At 44.2% G+C, this 17,419-nt stretch overlaps 1 protein-coding gene across 1 annotated transcript in view; it reads left to right on the top strand.

The window, feature by feature from the left end:
- The window catches only part of OTOGL (otogelin like), a 198,907-nt gene extending 198,243 nt beyond the window's left edge, over positions 1 to 664 (top strand). The window contains 1 exon segment of the mRNA XM_044277229.1: positions 464 to 664. Within this exon segment, the coding sequence (XP_044133164.1) occupies positions 464 to 664 (201 nt within the window).
- Positions 665 to 17,419: the final 16,755 nt, after the last annotated feature.

The following is a 17,419-nucleotide window of genomic DNA, read 5'->3' as shown; positions in this document are numbered from 1 at the left end:
ATAAATACCTCCCTATACCCAGAAAACCATCGACCCAATTTATAAAAAAACAACAAAAAACTATCTAAGATATCCTTATGCAGGTTGTTAATAAATGTGATAAAAAATGATGGAAGTGTCCTGTTAATATCAGAGGCATTCTGGGATGAAAAATCCCAATTCCTGGGGCACATTAACAGTGATTCAATGAGACAAAATCCTGTTGTAATATTTTCTTATGATTGTGCTCTGCTGGACCGGAGGCTACATGACAGGATGCCCATACACAGAGATGTTATCCTGTTAGCTACCATGGCAACCCCAGAGCAAGCAGTAATGTTAATAGTTAGTAAAGCATACCAAAGCGTATATTGAAGCAATCTATCATAATGCTGTCTTTCTACAAGTACAATGCCCTTATAAATGCGCCTACATGCACACACGTGTATAGATTTATATTTAACCATTTAAAATTTCTCAACAGATCACTGTGGCCTCTTGTGATGGAAAGTGCCCGTCGGCAACAATCTTTAATGTAAACATTGATAGCCATATAAGATTCTGTAAATGTTGCCGAGAAAATGGAGTACAGAATCTGACTGTGCCACTCTACTGCTCAGGAAACGGGACTGAAGTGATGTATGTCATACAAGAGCCGCTGGACTGCTCATGCCAGTGGAATTAAACGCATTGGATTCCTCCTAACAATAATCTGTCCTAAGGACTCTATGCACTGAAAGCACACACGGTTCTTCCCATCAGCTGTACGAAACAATCCAGCAGACTTGTACAGTATACACATGTTGCCTGTGTCTTACTATTTAAATCACACAGTATAGACTGTTTTATATCTTCACTCCAAATTGCTTCAAAAATTTGATAAAATTTCATATATTTCCTAGAGGAACTTTAAACAAAGTGTAATTTTTTAACTTGCAAAGATGGATCAGTATATTAAATCTTTGCATGTTCAACATCGTTCAAATGTATACTTGACTTATGGTGCATAATGCCGATTTGTACAATATAACTTTTTATTACTGATCCCAAATGTGCCATGATTTTTGTAACCGTTATGAATCTTAATACAATATGTCTAAAGGTCTCTTCATATTGTACCTGTAAACCCAGTGGTATGTTTATGACTAATGACATGCGATACCCACAAAAACATAAAAAATAATACCTGTACCACTGCAATCTTGTATATACTCGAAGGAAATTGTATTATAATAAATGTAAAACTAAAATCAGAGATGTACTTGAATTTTATGTCATAGAATAGTGATGTTTTAAAGGCTATGTAGACCATTGGGGGAATTTTTATATTTTTTATTATTGCATTGTACTCATTTTGAGATAAAAATAATTTTTTAAATTGGTCTTTATTAAAAAATACGGCATCCGTTTTTCTATACATAGCTGAGATGCTGTAGTCGCAGCCTGTGGATTTTCTGTCTTTTCCGTCAGTTGGGGAGCTAAAGGGCTCCTTAATCTCTGCTCTCTGACATTATAAACACTCATCAAAGCTCAGTTCTTGTCTTACTGATAAGAATGTGGCTTAAATATGTGTTTATGACCTCTTAGTAATTTACAGATAAGTAAAATGTAGATATAGTGGCTTTCCTATCTTGTTTAGTTATGGTAGGAGTGCTTAGTTTAATAGTGACTCAACCAGTCACTAGTATAATAAAATATGGTAAAAGTCAATAAATAAACAAGCACTCACCATCCAAAACACATCTAAAACCAATGAATTGCAGGTAGGTACATTAAAATGATTTAATAAAAAAAAATTTGCTATAAACGATTTAGTTTAACATAAATGCAATCGTACTCTGCAACCAGCACTCTGCCCTGCCTCTATGCTGGATGTTGAATGAGGCATTAGTGTACATTTTGGCCAAAGCGTAATAAGCCACTCACCACGTAAAGGTCGCCTCCATGAGTGGTCCCTAACACTAGTTCCTACCTGTTATGGGCCATGACAGTCACACAAAGTCCAGGGAGTGCAGGTACAGCATGCACGCCAGGCACACTCTTCTTTTAGCCCAGTCCGGTGCCATTACAGCTTTCATCGGATCCAGGGATGCAAGTACCAACATGCATGCTGAGCCCACTATATACTTCTCCTGGAGCCAAATGGCTACTGGTAGGCGCTATGAAAGCAGACTCAGTTTTATACTGACTTTAAAACCAGCCTCCAGGGCAGACTAACTGGTCAGGTGTGCATGACTGCATGGAGATCGCCACGCCTCCAATATATAATAAACAAAGAAAAAAATGTGGGGGGTTCAGTCAGCACAACCCTGTATGCAGGTGCACATTGCTATGGTGAAATACACATACAAACGCAAAAACACAAATGCAATCGCACTCTGCAACCAGCACTCTGCCCAGCCTCTATGCTGGATGTTGAATGAGGCATTAGTGTACATTTTGGCCAAAGCGTAATAAGCCACTCACCACGTCAAGGTCGCCTCCATGAGTGGTCCCTAACACTAGTTCCTACCTGTTACAGCCACACAAAGTCCAGGGAGTGCAGGTACAGCACACTCTGCTTTTAACCCCGTCCGGTGCCATTACAGCTTTCATCGGATCCAGGGATGCAAGTACCAACATGCATGCTGAGCCCACTATATACTTCTCCACCATAAATACAGAAATATAGAAGCTAAAATCGAATATTAAGAAAATAGAAAAAAAATAGAAAAATATAAAATATTAAAATGTCCAATCAGCATCCACTTAAAACTAGATCTTGCTTAAATACATAAAATGTCCAGAAATTCAAGCTGATAGATATGCGATAGCATTCGTGGATATATAGAAGAGAGGTTCAAAGTCGATCCATATGGTATAATAATTCATAAATTGAAACCAGTACGAATGAACTAGTATCGAATAGGTAATGTCACGTGTTCATCATTTGGAGTATATGTACTGTTCTACTGAGTACTAAAATTTTATCTGTCCATCCATATAATCGCATACAAGAAAAATCAGCAATCCTTAAAATTTTTAATATCTTACTTTACTTGTAAGTAAGCATAAATAGTTCTACTCACTTTATAGTTGCTTCAGCGTCTCCACCAGAGGCGTCCCTCGTGGTGTACAAACCGGATTCCAAAAAAGTTGGGACACTATACCAATCGTGAATAAAAACTGAATGCAATGATGTGGAGGTGCCAACTTCTAATATTTTATTCAGAATAGAACATAAATCACTGGAACAAAAGTTTAAACTGAGAAAATGTACCATTTTAAGGGGAAAATATGTTGAATCAGAATTTCATGGTGTCAACAAATCCCCAAAAAGTTGGGACAAGGCCATTTTCCCCACTGTGTGGCATCTCTCCTTCTTCTTACAACACTCAACAGATGTCTGGGGACCGAGGAGACCAGTTTCTCAAGTTTAGAAATAGGAATGCTCTCCCATTCTTGTCTAATACAGGCCTCCAACTGTTCAATCGTCTTGGGCCTTCTTTGTTGCACCTTCCTCTTTATGATGCGCCAAATGTTCTCTATAGGTGAAAGATCTGGACTGCAGACTGGCCATTTCAGTACCCGGATCCTTCTCCTACGCAGCCATGATGTTGTGATTGATGCAGAATGTGATCTGGCATTATCTTGTTGAAAAATGCAGGGTCTTCCCTGAAAGAGATGACGTCTGGATGGGAGCATATGTTGTTCTAGAACCTGAATATATTTTTCTGCATTGATGGTGCCTTTCCAGACATGCAAGCTGCCCATGCCACACGCACTCATGCAACCCCATACCATCAGAGATGCAGGCTTCTGAACTGAGCGTTGATAACAACTTGGGTTGTCCTTGTCCTCTTTGGTCCGGATGACATGGCGTCCCAGATTTCCAAAAAGAACTTTGAATCGTGACTCGTCTGACCACAGAACAGTCTTCCATTTTGCCACACTCCATTTTAAATGATCCCTGGCCCAGTGAAAACGCCTGAGCTTGTGGATCTTGCTTAGAAATGGCTTCTTCTTTGCACTGTAGAGTTTCAGCTGGCAACGGTGGATGGCACGGTGGATTGTGTTCACTGACAATGGTTTCTGGAAGTATTCCTGAGCCCATTCTGTGATTTCCTTTACAGTAACATTCCTGTTTGTGGTGCAGTGTAGTTTAAGGGCCCGGAGATCACGGGCATCCAGTATGGTTTTACGGCCTTGACCCTTACGCACAGAGATTGTTCCAGATTCTCTGAATCTTCGGATGATGTTATGCACAGTTGATGATGATAGATGCAAAGTCTTTGCAATTTTTCGCTGGGTAACACCTTTCTGATATTGCTCCACTATCTTTCTGCGCAACATTGTGGGAATTGGTGATCCTTTACCCATCTTGGCTTCTGAGAGACACTGCCACTCTGAGAACTCTTTTTATACCCAATCATGTTGCCAATTGATTTGTTGACACAGTGAAAATTTGAATCAACGTATTTTTCCTTTAAAATGATACATTTACTCAGATTAAACGTTTGATCTGTCATCTACGTTCTATTACAAATAAAATATTGACATTTGCCATCTCCACATCATTGCATTCAGTTTTTATTCACAATTTGTATAGTGTCCCAACTTTTTTGGAATCCGGTTTGTATATAAACTCACCCTTGTATTGCTGTAAAATCTGTATATATCGATTCTTTGTACAGCAGCCGTGTTGTTTCGATTCCGCTGTGAAGCTGGCGCCTCACGTGATGCTCCGTCACATGAATTGTGTATCGGAGCTTGTGGTTCTGTCACGTGATGTCTCGAAAGGGTGTTGAGTGGAGTGTGAGTAGAAAGGATGTGGAATAAAGCGAAAGTAGAAATCTTTCTTGATCCTGTAATCCTTTTTTAAATATCGCAAACACTGTGTGCGGGTAGTGGTGGGTAGTTGCGATCTCTAATTATGCCAGACGCGTTTCAAGGTTTTCTTACCTCTTCCTCAGTGGCCATTTACAGATAAGGGTTATTAGATGACTGGCACAAAGTGAAAGTGAAAGTACCAGTCACACAGCTAGACAAAGAGCTAACCTTTTGTGACAGAACAGCTCAATATTTTTAATAAAGGCCAATTGAAAAAATGATTTTTAGCCAAAAATGAGAAACATGCAATCATAAAAAAAAATTGCCTATGAAGGTGTACAAAGCCTTTAACATTAGTATAAGAACTTAATTTGTTTGTAGCCTTTATTGTGGTTATATAATATGGTTATTTGTAGATATACTGCAGTGTAGAGCACATGGATTCAGGTATAATCAACAAAGGGGATAACATAATATTATGGCAACTAACCTTTAGGGTATGCTCCCCTATGATGTAAACGCTGTTGATTTGCTACTGTGGGTTTGTGTACAAGGGATATTATATAATTTTGGAGTGTTAATTATTGTTGCAGATATCTGTTGGACTGCGCCCACAGCTTAATTTATTTGAGACGAGCAGCAAAGCAGAATAGTGAGAAGGCTGCAGAATACAGAATGCAAGGGTTAGAATAGTATAGAATGGAATGGTATGGTGACATTTTTCTCAAACAAGGATGACAAAGGCATATCATTAACATAGCTTAAAATGCTGCAGTACATTTCTATTAATGGTTCACATATATTACATCATTAATAGAGTTGAGCGAACACCTGGATGTTCGGGTTCGAGAAGTTCGGCCGAACTTTCCCGAAATGTTCGGGTTCGGGATCCGAACCCGACCCGAACTTCGTCCCGAACCTCATTGAAGTCAATGGGGACCCGAACTCTTTGGCACTAAAAAGGCTGTAAAACAGCCCAGGAAAGGGCTAGAGGGCTGCAAAAGGCAGCAAAATGTAGTTAAATCCCCTGCAAACAAATGTGGATAGGGAAATGAATAAAAATAAAAATTAAATAAATAAAAATTAACCAATATCAATTGGAGAGAGGTCCTATAGCAGAGAATCAGGCTTCATGTCACCCACCACTGGAACAGGCCACTGTCAGATATTTAGACCCTGGAACCCAGACAGAGGAGATAGGTCCCATAACAGAGATTCAGGCTTCATGTCAGCAAAGAATCAGTCTTCATGTCATAGCAGAGAATCAGGCTTCACGTCACCCACCACTGGAACAGGCCATTGTCATATATTTAGGCCCCGGCACCCAGACATAGGAGAGAGGTCCCATAACAGAGATTCAGGCTTCATGTCAGCAGAGAATTAGTCTTCATGTCATAGCAGAGAATCAGGCTTCACGTCAGCCAACACTGAACAGTCCATTGTCATATATTTAGGCCCCGGCACCCAGACAGAGGAGAGAGGTCCCATAACAGAGATTCAGGCTTCATGTCAGCAGAGAATCAGTCGTCATGTCATAGCAGAGAATCAGGCTTCACGTCACCCACCACTGGAACAGGCCATTGTCATATATTTAGGCCCCGGCACCCAGACAGAGGAGAGAGGTCCCATAACAGAGATTCAGGCTTCATGTCAGCAGAGAATCGGTCTTTATGTCATAGCAGAGAATCGGTCTTTATGTCATAGCAGAGAATCGGTCTTTATGTCAGCCAAAACTGGAACAGTCCATTGTCAGATATTTAGGCCCCGGCACCCAGACAGAGGAGAGAGGTCCCATAACAGAGATTCAGGCTTCGTGTCAGCAGAGAATCAGTCTTTATGTCATAGCAGAGAATCAGGCTTCATGTCAGCCAAAACTGGAACAGTCCATTGTCAGATATTTAGGCCCTGGCACCCAGACAGAGGAGAGAGGTCCCATAACAGAGATTCAGGCTTCATGTCAGCAGAGAATCAGTCTGCATGTCATAGCAGAGAATCAGGCTTCACGTCAGTCAAAACTGGAACAGTCTATTGTCATATATTTAGGCCCTGGCACCCAGACAGAGGAGAGAGGTCCCATAACAGAGATTCAGGCTTCATGTCAGCAGAGAATCAGTCTTCATGTCATAGCAGAGAATCAGGCTTCACGTCAGCCAAAACTGGAACAGTCCATTGTCATATATTTAGGCCCTGGCACCCAGACAGAGGAGAGAGGTCCCATAACAGAGATTCAGGCTTCATGTCAGCAGAGAATCAGTCTTCATGTCATAGCAGAGAATCAGGCTTCATGTCATAGCAGAGAATCAGGCTTCACGTCAGCCAAAACTGGAACAGTCCATTGTCATATATTTAGGCCCCGGCACCCAGACAGAGGAGAGAGGTCCCATAACAGAGATTCAGGCTTCATGTCAGCACAGAATCATTCTTCATGTCATAGCAGAGAATCAGGCTTCATGTCAGCCAAAACTGGAACAGTCCATTGTCAGATATTTAGGCCCCGGCACCCAGACAGAGGAGAGAGGTCCCATAACAGAGATTCAGGCTTCATGTCAGCAGAGAATCAGTCTTCATGTCATAGCAGAGAATCAGGCTTCACGTCAGTCAAAACTGGAACAGTCCATTGTCATATATTTAGGCCCCGGCACCCAGACAGAGGAGAGAGGTCCCATAGCAGAGATTCAGGCTTAATGTCATAGCAGAGAATCATGCTTCACGTCACCCAACACTGGAACAGGCCACTGTCAGATATTTTTAGGCCCCGGCACCCAGACAGAGGAGAGGTTCATTCAACTTTGGGTTGCCCCGCAATATAATGGTAAAATGAAAATAAAAATAGGATTGAATGAGGAAGTGCCCTGGAGTACAATAATATATGGTTAAGGGGAGGTAGTTATAAATGTCTAATCTGCACAAGGGATGGACAGCTCCTGTGGGACCCATGCCTGGTTCATTTTTATGAACGTCAGCTTGTCCACATTGGCTGTAGACAGGCGGCTGCGTTTGTCTGTAATGATGCCCCCTACCGTGCTGAATTCACGTTCAGACAAAACGCTGGCCGCCGTGCAGGCCAGCACCTCCAAGGCATAAAAGGCTAGCTCTGGCCACGTGGACAATTTGGAGACCCAGAAGTTGAATGGGGCCGAACCATCAGTCAGTATGTGGAGGGGTGTGCACACGTACTGCTCCACCATGTTAGTGAAATGTTGCCTCCTGCTAACACGTTCTGTATCAGGTGGTGGTGCAGTTAGCTGTGGCGTGTTGACAAAACTTTTCCACATCTCTGCCATGCTAACCCTGCCCTCAGAGGAGCTGGCCGTGACACAGCTGTGTTGGCGACCTCTTGCTCCTCCTCTGCCTTCGCCTTGGGCTTCCACTTGTTCCCCTGTGACATTTGGGAATGCTCTCAGTAGCGCGTCTACCAATGTGCGGTTGTACTCGCGCATCTTCCTATCACGCTCCAGTATAGGAAAAAAGGTGGGCACATTGTCTTTGTACCGTGGATCCAGCAGGGTGGCAACCCAGTAGTCCGCACACGTTAAAATGTGGGCAACTATGCTGTCATTGCGCAGGCACTGCAGCATGTAGTCGCTCATGTGTGCCAGGCTGCCCAGAGGTAAAGACAAGCTGTCCTCTGTGGGAGGCGTATCGTCATCGTCCTGCATTTCCCCAAAGCCACGCACCAGTGATGGGCCCGAGCTGCGTTGGGTGCCACCCCGCTGTGAACATGCTTCATCCTCATCCTCATCCTCCACCTCCTCCTTGTCCTTCTTGTCCTCCAGTAGTGGGCCCTGGCTGGCCACATTTGTACCTGGCCTCTGCTGTTGCAAAAAAACTCCCTCTAAGTCACTTCTAAGAGACTGGCCTGAAAGTGCTAAAAATGACCCCTCTTCCTCCTCCTCCTCCTCCTGGGCCACCTCCTCTTCCATCATCGCCCTAAGGGTTTTCTCAAGGAGACATAGAAATGGTATTGTAACGCTGATAACGGCGTCATCGCCACTGGCCATGTTGGTGGAGTACTCGAAACAGCGCAACAGGGCACACAGGTCTCGCATGGAGGCCCAGTCATTGGTGGTGCTGTTCCACAGTGCGACTGACCTGTGCGTGCTGCAGCTGAAACTCCACTATGGCCTGCTGCTGCTCGCACAGTCTGTCCAGCATGTGCAAGGTGGAGTTCCACCTGGTGGGCACGTCGCATATGAGGCGGTGAGCGGGAAGGCCGAAGTTACGCTGTAGCGCAGACAGGCGAGCAGCGGCAGGATGTGAACGCCGGAAGCGCGCACAGACGGCCCGCACTTTATGCAGCAGCTCTGACATGTCTGGGTAGTTGTGAATGAACTTCTGCACCACCAAATTCAGCACATGCGCCAGGCAAGGGATGTGCGTCAAACCGGCTAGTTCCAGAGCTGCAACGAGATTTCGCCCATTATCGCACACCACCAGGCGGTCTGTTGTTCTATACCCCGCCACAACTCCTGTGCGGTGTGGGGCCTGTCATATGAGTTTCAGAATGGCCTGCTGACGTTTACCCCGGGCTGTGCTGAAGTTGGTGGTGAAGGTGTGTGGCTAACTGGATGAGCAGGTGGAAGAAGAGGAGGAGGAAGCCGAGTAGGAGGAGGAGGCAAAGAATGTTGCCCTGCGATCCTTGGCGGCGGAAGGACGTGCGCCAAACAGCTCTCCGCCTGGGGCCCAGCCGCCACTACATTTACCCAGTGTGCAGTTAGGGAGATATAGCGTCCCTGGCCGTGCTTACTGGTCCACGTATCTGTGGTTAGGTGGACCTTGCCACAGATGGCGTTGCGCAGTGCACACTTGATTTAATCGGATACTTGGTTGTGCAGGGAAGGCACGGCTCTCTTGGAGAAGTAGTGGCGGCTGGGAACAACATACTGTGGGACAGCAAGCGACATGAGCTATTTGAAGCTGTCTGTGTCCACCAGCCTGAATGACAGCATTTCATAGGCCAGTCGTTTAGAAATGCTGGCATTCAGGGCCACTGATCGAGGGTGGCTAGGTGGGAATTTACGCTTTCTCTCAAATGTTTGTGAGATGGAGAGCTGAACGCTGCCGTGTGACATGGTTGAAATGCTTGGTGACGGAGGTGGTGGTGTTGGTGGTACATCCCCTGTTTGCTGGGCGACAGGTGCCAACGTTCCTCCAGAGGCGGAGGAAGAGGCCGAGGCGGCAGCAGCAGAAGAGGTAGCAGGGGGAGCCTGAGTGAGTTCCTTGTTTTTAAGGTGTTTACTCCACTGCAGTTCATGCTTTGCATGCAGGTGCCTGGTCATGCAGGTTGTGCTAAGGTACAGAACGTTAATGCCTCGCTTCAGGCTCTGATGGCACAGCGTGCAAACCACTCGGGTCTTGTCGTCAGCACATTGTTTGAAGAAGTGCCATGCCAGGGAACTCCTTGAAGCTGCCTTTGGAGTGCTCGGTCCCACATGGCGGCGGGCAGTATCAGGCGGAGTCTCTTGGCGGCGGGTGTTCTGCTTTTGCCCACTGCTCCCTCTTTTGCTACGCTGTTGGCTCGGTCTCACCACTGCCTCTTCCTCCGAACTGTGAAAGTCAGTGGCACGACCTTCATTCCATGTGGGGTCTAGGACCTCATCGTCCCCTGCATCGTCTTCCACCCAGTCTTCCTCCCTGACCTCCTGTTCAGTCTGCACACTGCAGAAAGACGCAGCAGTTGGCACCTGTGTTTCGTCATCATCAGAGACGTGCTGAGGTGGTATTCCCATGTCCTCATCATCAGGAAACATAAGTGGTTGTGCGTCAGTGCATTCTATGTCTTCCACCGCTGGGGAAGGGCTAGGTGGATGCCCTTGGGAAACCCTGCCAGCAGAGTCTTCAAACAGCATAAGAGACTGCTGCATAACTTGAGGCTCAGACAGTTTCCCTGATATGCATGGGGTGATGTGACAGACTGATGGGCTTGGTTTTCAGGCGCCATCTGTGCGCTTTCTGCAGAAGACTGGGTGGGAGATAATGTGAACGTGCTGGATCCACTGTCGGCCACCCAATTGACTAATGCCTGTACCTGCTCAGGCCTTACCATCCTTAGAACGGCATTGGGCCCCACCAAATATCGCTGTAAATTCTGGAGGCTACTGGGACCTGAGGTAGTTGGTTCACTAGGACGTGTGGCTGTGGCAGAACGGCCACGTCCTCTCCCAGCACCAGAGGGTCCACTAAAACCACCACGACCATGTCCGCGTCCCTTACTAGATGTTTTCCTCATTGTTACTGTTCACCACAATAAGAAAAAAATTATTTGGCCCAATGTATTGAATTCAAATTCAGGCCTTTTTTTTACAGACACCTAACACTATCTGGCTATCTATTTAGGTACCGTATTACACTAATACAGGCACAGCAGTAACGACAGATTTAGCTGAATATAAATTGTAGGCCTAGTATTTAGGCCCTGGGTGACAGGTATACGTTTACGGACAGAATTAGACTTGGAAATGCACGGTAGCGTGTGAAGTTTTTGAGAATGACCCTATCTGCATGTTCAATCTAATATACCCTTTTATGGATAGATTTAAACTTGGCCTGATACAGAAGAAACCACTGATTTAGGGAATTGCTAAGTTGGGAATTGTATTTCAACCCAGAACAAAAACTGTGCTTTGACGGACACTAAATAACTTGACCAGCCCCAGCAATAACCACAGATTTAGCTGAATATAAATTTTAGGCCTATTATTTAGGCGCTGGGTGACAGGTATACGTTTAGGAACAGAATTAAACTTGGAAATGCACGGTAGCGTGTGAAGTTATTGAGGATGACACTATCCGCACCTTCAATCTAATATACCCTTTTATGGATAGATTTAAAGTAGGCCAGATACAGCAGAAACCACTGATTTAGGGAATTGCTAAGTTGGGAATTGTATTTCAACCCAGAACAAAAACTGTGCTTTGACGAACACTAAATAACTTGACCAGCCCCAGCAATAACCACAGATTTAGCTGAATATAAATTTTAGGCCTATTATTTAGGCGCTGGGTGACAGGTATACGTTTACGGATAGAATTAAACTTGGAAATGCACGGTAGCGTGTGAAGTTATTGAGGAGGACACTATCCGCACCTTCAATCTAATATACCCTTTTATGGATAGATTTAAAGTAGGCCTGATACAGCAGAAACCACTGATTTAGGGAATTGCTAATGTTGGGAATTGTATTTCAACCCAGAACAAAAACTGTGCTTTGACGGAGACTAAATAACTTGACCAACCCCAGCAATAACCACAGATTTAGCTGAATATAAATTTTAGGCCTATTATTTAGGCGCTGGGTGACAGGTATACGTTTACGGACAGAATTTAACTTGGAAATGCACGGCAGCGTGTGAAGTTATTATTAATATACCCTTTTATGGATAGATTTAAAGTTGGCCTGATACAGCAGAAACCACTGATTTAGGGAATTGCTAAGTTGGGAATTGTATTTCAACCCAGAACAAAAATATATCCTTTGCCAGACAGCAGACAGTATTACAATTGGCTGGCCACAGCTGAAACACCAGATTTAGGGTACTGCTATTTTGGCAATTGTATTTCACCCCTCAATAAAATAGCAAGCACAGCCAAGCCCCTAATGTAGGATATAGCAAAAAAATAACCACACTATTGATGGTTAAATGGACTTGGTGGCAGCTTGTGCTGGCGCACCACAAGACACAAAATGGGCGCCGATCACCCCAGAAAAAAGTGACTGAAAAACGCTCTGGGCAGCCTAAAAACAGTGAGCAATTAAATAGCAGCAGTTCAATGATCCACAGCTGTAGATCGATCACTGAATTAAGTGTTTTTGATGAGTTAATCACTGCCTAATCTTGCCCTAACAGTCGCAGCTGCAACCTCTCCCTACACTGATTAGAGCAGTGTGACGTGCGGCACTACGTGACTCCAGCTTAAATAGAGGCTGGGTCACATGCTGCACTGGCCAATCACAGCCATGCCAATAGTAGGCATGGCTGTGATGGCCTCTTGGGGCAAGTAGTATGACGCTTGTGATTGGCTGCTTTGCAGCCTTTCAAAAAGCGCCAAGAAAGCGACGAACACCGAACCCGAACCCCAAAATTCGGTACGAACCCGAACTATACAGTTCGGGTTCGCTCATCCCTAATTATTAACCCTTTCTACCCCAGGACACTTTTGACGTTCCTGCCCAGGCCTATTTTTGCAAATCTGACGTGTCACTTTAGCTGGTAATAACTTTGGAATGGTTTTACTTATGTAACCAATTCCGAAAATGTTTTCTTGTGACACATTGTACTTCATGTTCTCTGCCTCCAGGGGAAGGAGCGGTGGGTGCCTACACATGGCCGCCGCTTCCCTGGAGCACATCTCGGGCACAGGATTGCCTCCTGGGGAAGAAACGGTGGGTGCCTCCATCTCTCTGCCGCTTCCCTGGAGCTCCTACTGGGCACAGGATTCAGTGGACAGCCGCTCACACTTCTCTGCCTCCAGGGGAAGAAGCGGTGGGTGCCTACACATGGCAGCAGCATCCCTGGAGCACATCTCGGGCACAGGAGTCAGGGGACAGCCACTCACACTTCTCTGCCTTCAGGGGATAGAGCGGCGGGTGCCTCCATCTCTCTGCCACATGCCTGGATCTCCCGCTGGGCACGGGACTCTGTGGAGCGCCATATGGTTTTTAGACTGCAGATTTTGTTGAAATGGTTTTTGGGCACCATGTTGTATTTGAAGAAACCCTCAGGTACCCCTACAGTGAAAACACCCAAAAAGTGACCCCATTTTGGAAACTACAACCCTCAGTGACTTTAGTATGGGATGTCCTGAGCACTTTGACTCCAAAGGCATTTTGCAGAATTTAGAAACACTTGGCTGTGAAATATGAAAAATGTTATTTCCTCCAATAAAATGTTGTTTTAGCCTCAAACTGTTCATCTTCCCAAGGGGTATTAGGAGACAAAGCAGATCATAATTTGGTACCCATTTTCTTCTGAACATGGAAACACCCCATATGTGGATGGAATCCGCAGGACTCAGAAGGGAAGGAGCGTCTTATGGGTTTTGCAGCTCAGATTTTGATGGATCGATTTACAGGCCCCATGTTGGTAACAGTCTCTGGGGTACCAGTCTACTTATTTTCTGACAACCATATGTTTTTCTCTGTGTAAGGGATGAGTTGCCATCATCATTGGTTCTATTTTGAGGCGCATCTTTTTGATCACTTTATTTCGCATTTTGGGAAGCAGGATAAATAAATGCAGCAATTCATCCATTGCTTTTTGGGTTTTGTTATTGCAGCATACACTGTGCAGAAAAAATGACATGTTATATTTTTTCTACTGGTCAGTATAAATAGGTTTTTTTAATAAATATTTTACCACTTTTACACATTTTTGTAAAGAAAAATCTTGTTTTTGTGCCATTTTCTGAAAGCCATACATTTTTATTTTTTATTTTGGGGCTATTGTCTTAAATGGGGGCCTGTTGTTTGTGGGATGAGATGATGTTTTCATCATTTGTACTATTTCGAGGTACATACGACTTATTGATTGCTTGCTATTACACTATTTGTGAGGAAAGGTGACAAAAATGGCACCGTTTTGGCACCGTTTTTATTTTAATTTTTTTACAGCATTCAACTGAGGGGGGTAGATCATTTGATATTTTTATATAGTAGGTTGTTATGGAAGCAGTAATACTTAATATTGTCAATTTTTTTTATTTTGTTAAGTTTTACACAAAAATCTCGACTTTTGCCATTGAAAAAATTGACTTGAAAAGTTGCCATTTTCTGAAAGCCATATTTATTTTTTATTTTAGGGGCAATTGTCTTATCTAGGAGCTCATTTTTTGCGGGATGAGGTGACATTTTCATTGGTGGTATTTTTGGGTACATATGACTTTTTGATCACTTGGTATTACACTTTTTGTGAGTCAAGGTGAGACCTGACAGGATGGATCATGTAATATTTTTATAGAGCTGGTCGTTTTTTTTTTTTACTTGAAACTTTTATTTTATTTTATTTTATTGCCTAAGAGACCCAGCCTGGAGGGTCTGTATAAGGCATTGGGTTGCCATAACAGCCACTGGGTACCTGTCACTGCAGCGTGGGGGCCTGATTGGAATAGAGAGGGAGCCCCCTCTCTCCACAAACCTCATACATGCTGTGGTCAGCCCTGATAGCGGCATACAAGGGGTTAATGCACCAGCATCGGTGTATTCACTGACGCCTGTGTATACAGCAGGTGCCTGGCTATCAGATAGAGTCAGGCCCCTGTCGCTGATTGAGCAGGTGCAACTCCTGCACCTGCCCGATCAGAGCACCGTACCTGTACGGCGTTGGGCGGAAAATCACATCCCACTGCGCCATACATGTGTATGTAGGGGTTAATACATTTTTATTCATATACATGACAAGACAACTTCAATACATTATTATTCATGTACATGGCAACATCAAAATATTAATATGCATAAGGGATGTTACACCTCTTAAAATGGCATAGCTTACAACTGCTTACTTGAGAGTTCTGCTTACTACCAAGAACGCAACACATTCAAATTTATACGCTAATGAACATGTAACTTCTTGCTAAATTATTTGAGGTAGAGATGTGTAAGATGGCAGACCAGTATAACATGGGCAACTATCTGGCATGGAAAAGGACTTAGGAATTTTAGTGAGCAGCAAACTAAGCTGTAGAAACCAGTGTCAGGCAGCTGCTACCAAGGCCAATAGGATAATGGGTTGCATCAAAAGTGGCATAGATGTCCATGATGTGAACATAGTCCTACCACTTTACAAATCACTAGTCAGACCACACATGGAGTACTGTGTACAGTTCTGGGCTTCTGTGAACAAGGCAGACATAGCAGAGCTGGAGAGGGTCCAGAGGAGGGCAACTAAAGTAATAACTGGAATGGGGGGACTACAGTACCCTGAAAGATTATCAACATTAGGGTTATTCAGTTTAGAAAATAGACAACTGAGGGGAGATCTAATAACCATGTATAAATATATCAGGGGTCAGTACAGAGATCTCTCCCATCATCTATTTATACCCAGGAGTGTGACTGTGACGAGGGGACATCCTCTGCATCTAGACCAGTGATGGCTAACCTCTGGTACCCCAGCTGTGGTGAAACTTTGACTCCCAGCATGCTCCATTCATTTCTATAGAGTTCTGAGAGCAGCCAAACAAGTGTACATCTTGGGAGGGAAGAAGGTTTCTGCACAAACATAGAAGAGGATTCTTTACGGTAAGAGCAGTGAGACTATGGAACTCTCTGCCTGAGGAGGTAGTGATGGTGAATTCACTAAAAGAGTTCAAGAGAGGCCTGGATGTATTTCTGGAGTGTAATAATACAGTGAGACAAAACATTTTTTGAGCATTGAATTTAATGAAAACAACGAATAAACTGAAACAGGCTGTTTTTCAGCTGATCAAAAGTTTAGGACCACACCTCCAAAAAAAACTAAACCCCCCCAAAACAGAAATCCAACTTCCAAACATGAACTCAGTAATGAGTAGCTACGCTGTTATTGTTTATCACTTAAAAAATTTGTTTCGGCAAGCTTGATGCAAGCATTTCCATGAGCTGAGTGGGAACATTTCTCCAAGTGGTGAAGACGGCCGCACGAAGGCCATCTACTGTCTGGAACTGTTGTCCATTTTTGTAAACTTCCCTTGCCATTCATCCCCAAAGGTTCTCAATTGGATTTAGATCAGGGGAACACGCAGGATGGGCCAAAAAAGTGATGTTTTTCTCCTGGAAGAAGTCCCTTGTCCTGCGGGCATTGTGTACTGTAGCGTTGTCCTGTTGAAAAACCCAGTCGTTACCACACGGACGAGGGCCCTCAGTCATGAGGAATGCTCTCTGCAACATCTGGACATAGCCAGCGGCCGTTTGACGCCCCTGCACTTCCTGAAGCTCCATTGTTCCACTGAATGAAAAAGCACCCCAGCTCATTATGGCGCCCCCTCCACTGTGGCGTGTAGAAAACATCTCAAGTGGGATCTGCTTGTCATGCCAGTAACGTTGGAAACCATCAGGACCATCAAGGTTAAATTTTTTCTCAGCAGAGAATAAAACTTTCTTCCACCTTTGAATGTCCCATGTTTGGTGCTCTCTTGCAAAGTCCAAACGAGCAGTTCTGTGGCGTTCAAGGAGACGAGGTCTTTAAAGACGTTTTTTGTTTTTGAAGCCCTTCAGTCTCAGATGCCATCTGATGGTTATGGGGCTGCAGTCAGCACCAGTAAGGGCCTTAATTTGGGTCGAGGATCGTCCAGTGTCTTGACGGACAGCCAATTGGATCCTCCAGCTCAGTGCTGATGAAATTTTTTTTGGTCTTCCACTTGACTTTTTTGTTCCATTACCCTCAGGATCATTTAAGAAATTCCAAATGACTATCTTACTGCTTCCCACCTCAGCAGCGATGGCGCGCTGTCAGAGACCCTGCTTATGCAGTTCAACAACCCGACCACGTTTAAAAAGGGAGAGTTTTTTTGCCTTTGCCATCACAATGTGTGACTACCTGACAGAAAATGACAATGGATCCACATCTTTGCACAGATTTAGCCTTTTAAAGGCATGTGGTCCTAAAATTTTAATCAGCTGAAAAACAGCCTGTTTCAGTTTAATCGTTATTT

Source organism: Bufo gargarizans, chromosome 2, assembly GCF_014858855.1.
Source record: "Bufo gargarizans isolate SCDJY-AF-19 chromosome 2, ASM1485885v1, whole genome shotgun sequence".
Taxonomy (NCBI): Eukaryota; Metazoa; Chordata; class Amphibia; order Anura; family Bufonidae; genus Bufo; species Bufo gargarizans.
The sequence above is the reverse complement of the archived record's forward strand: the minus strand, read 5'-3'. Positions and strand labels throughout refer to the sequence as shown.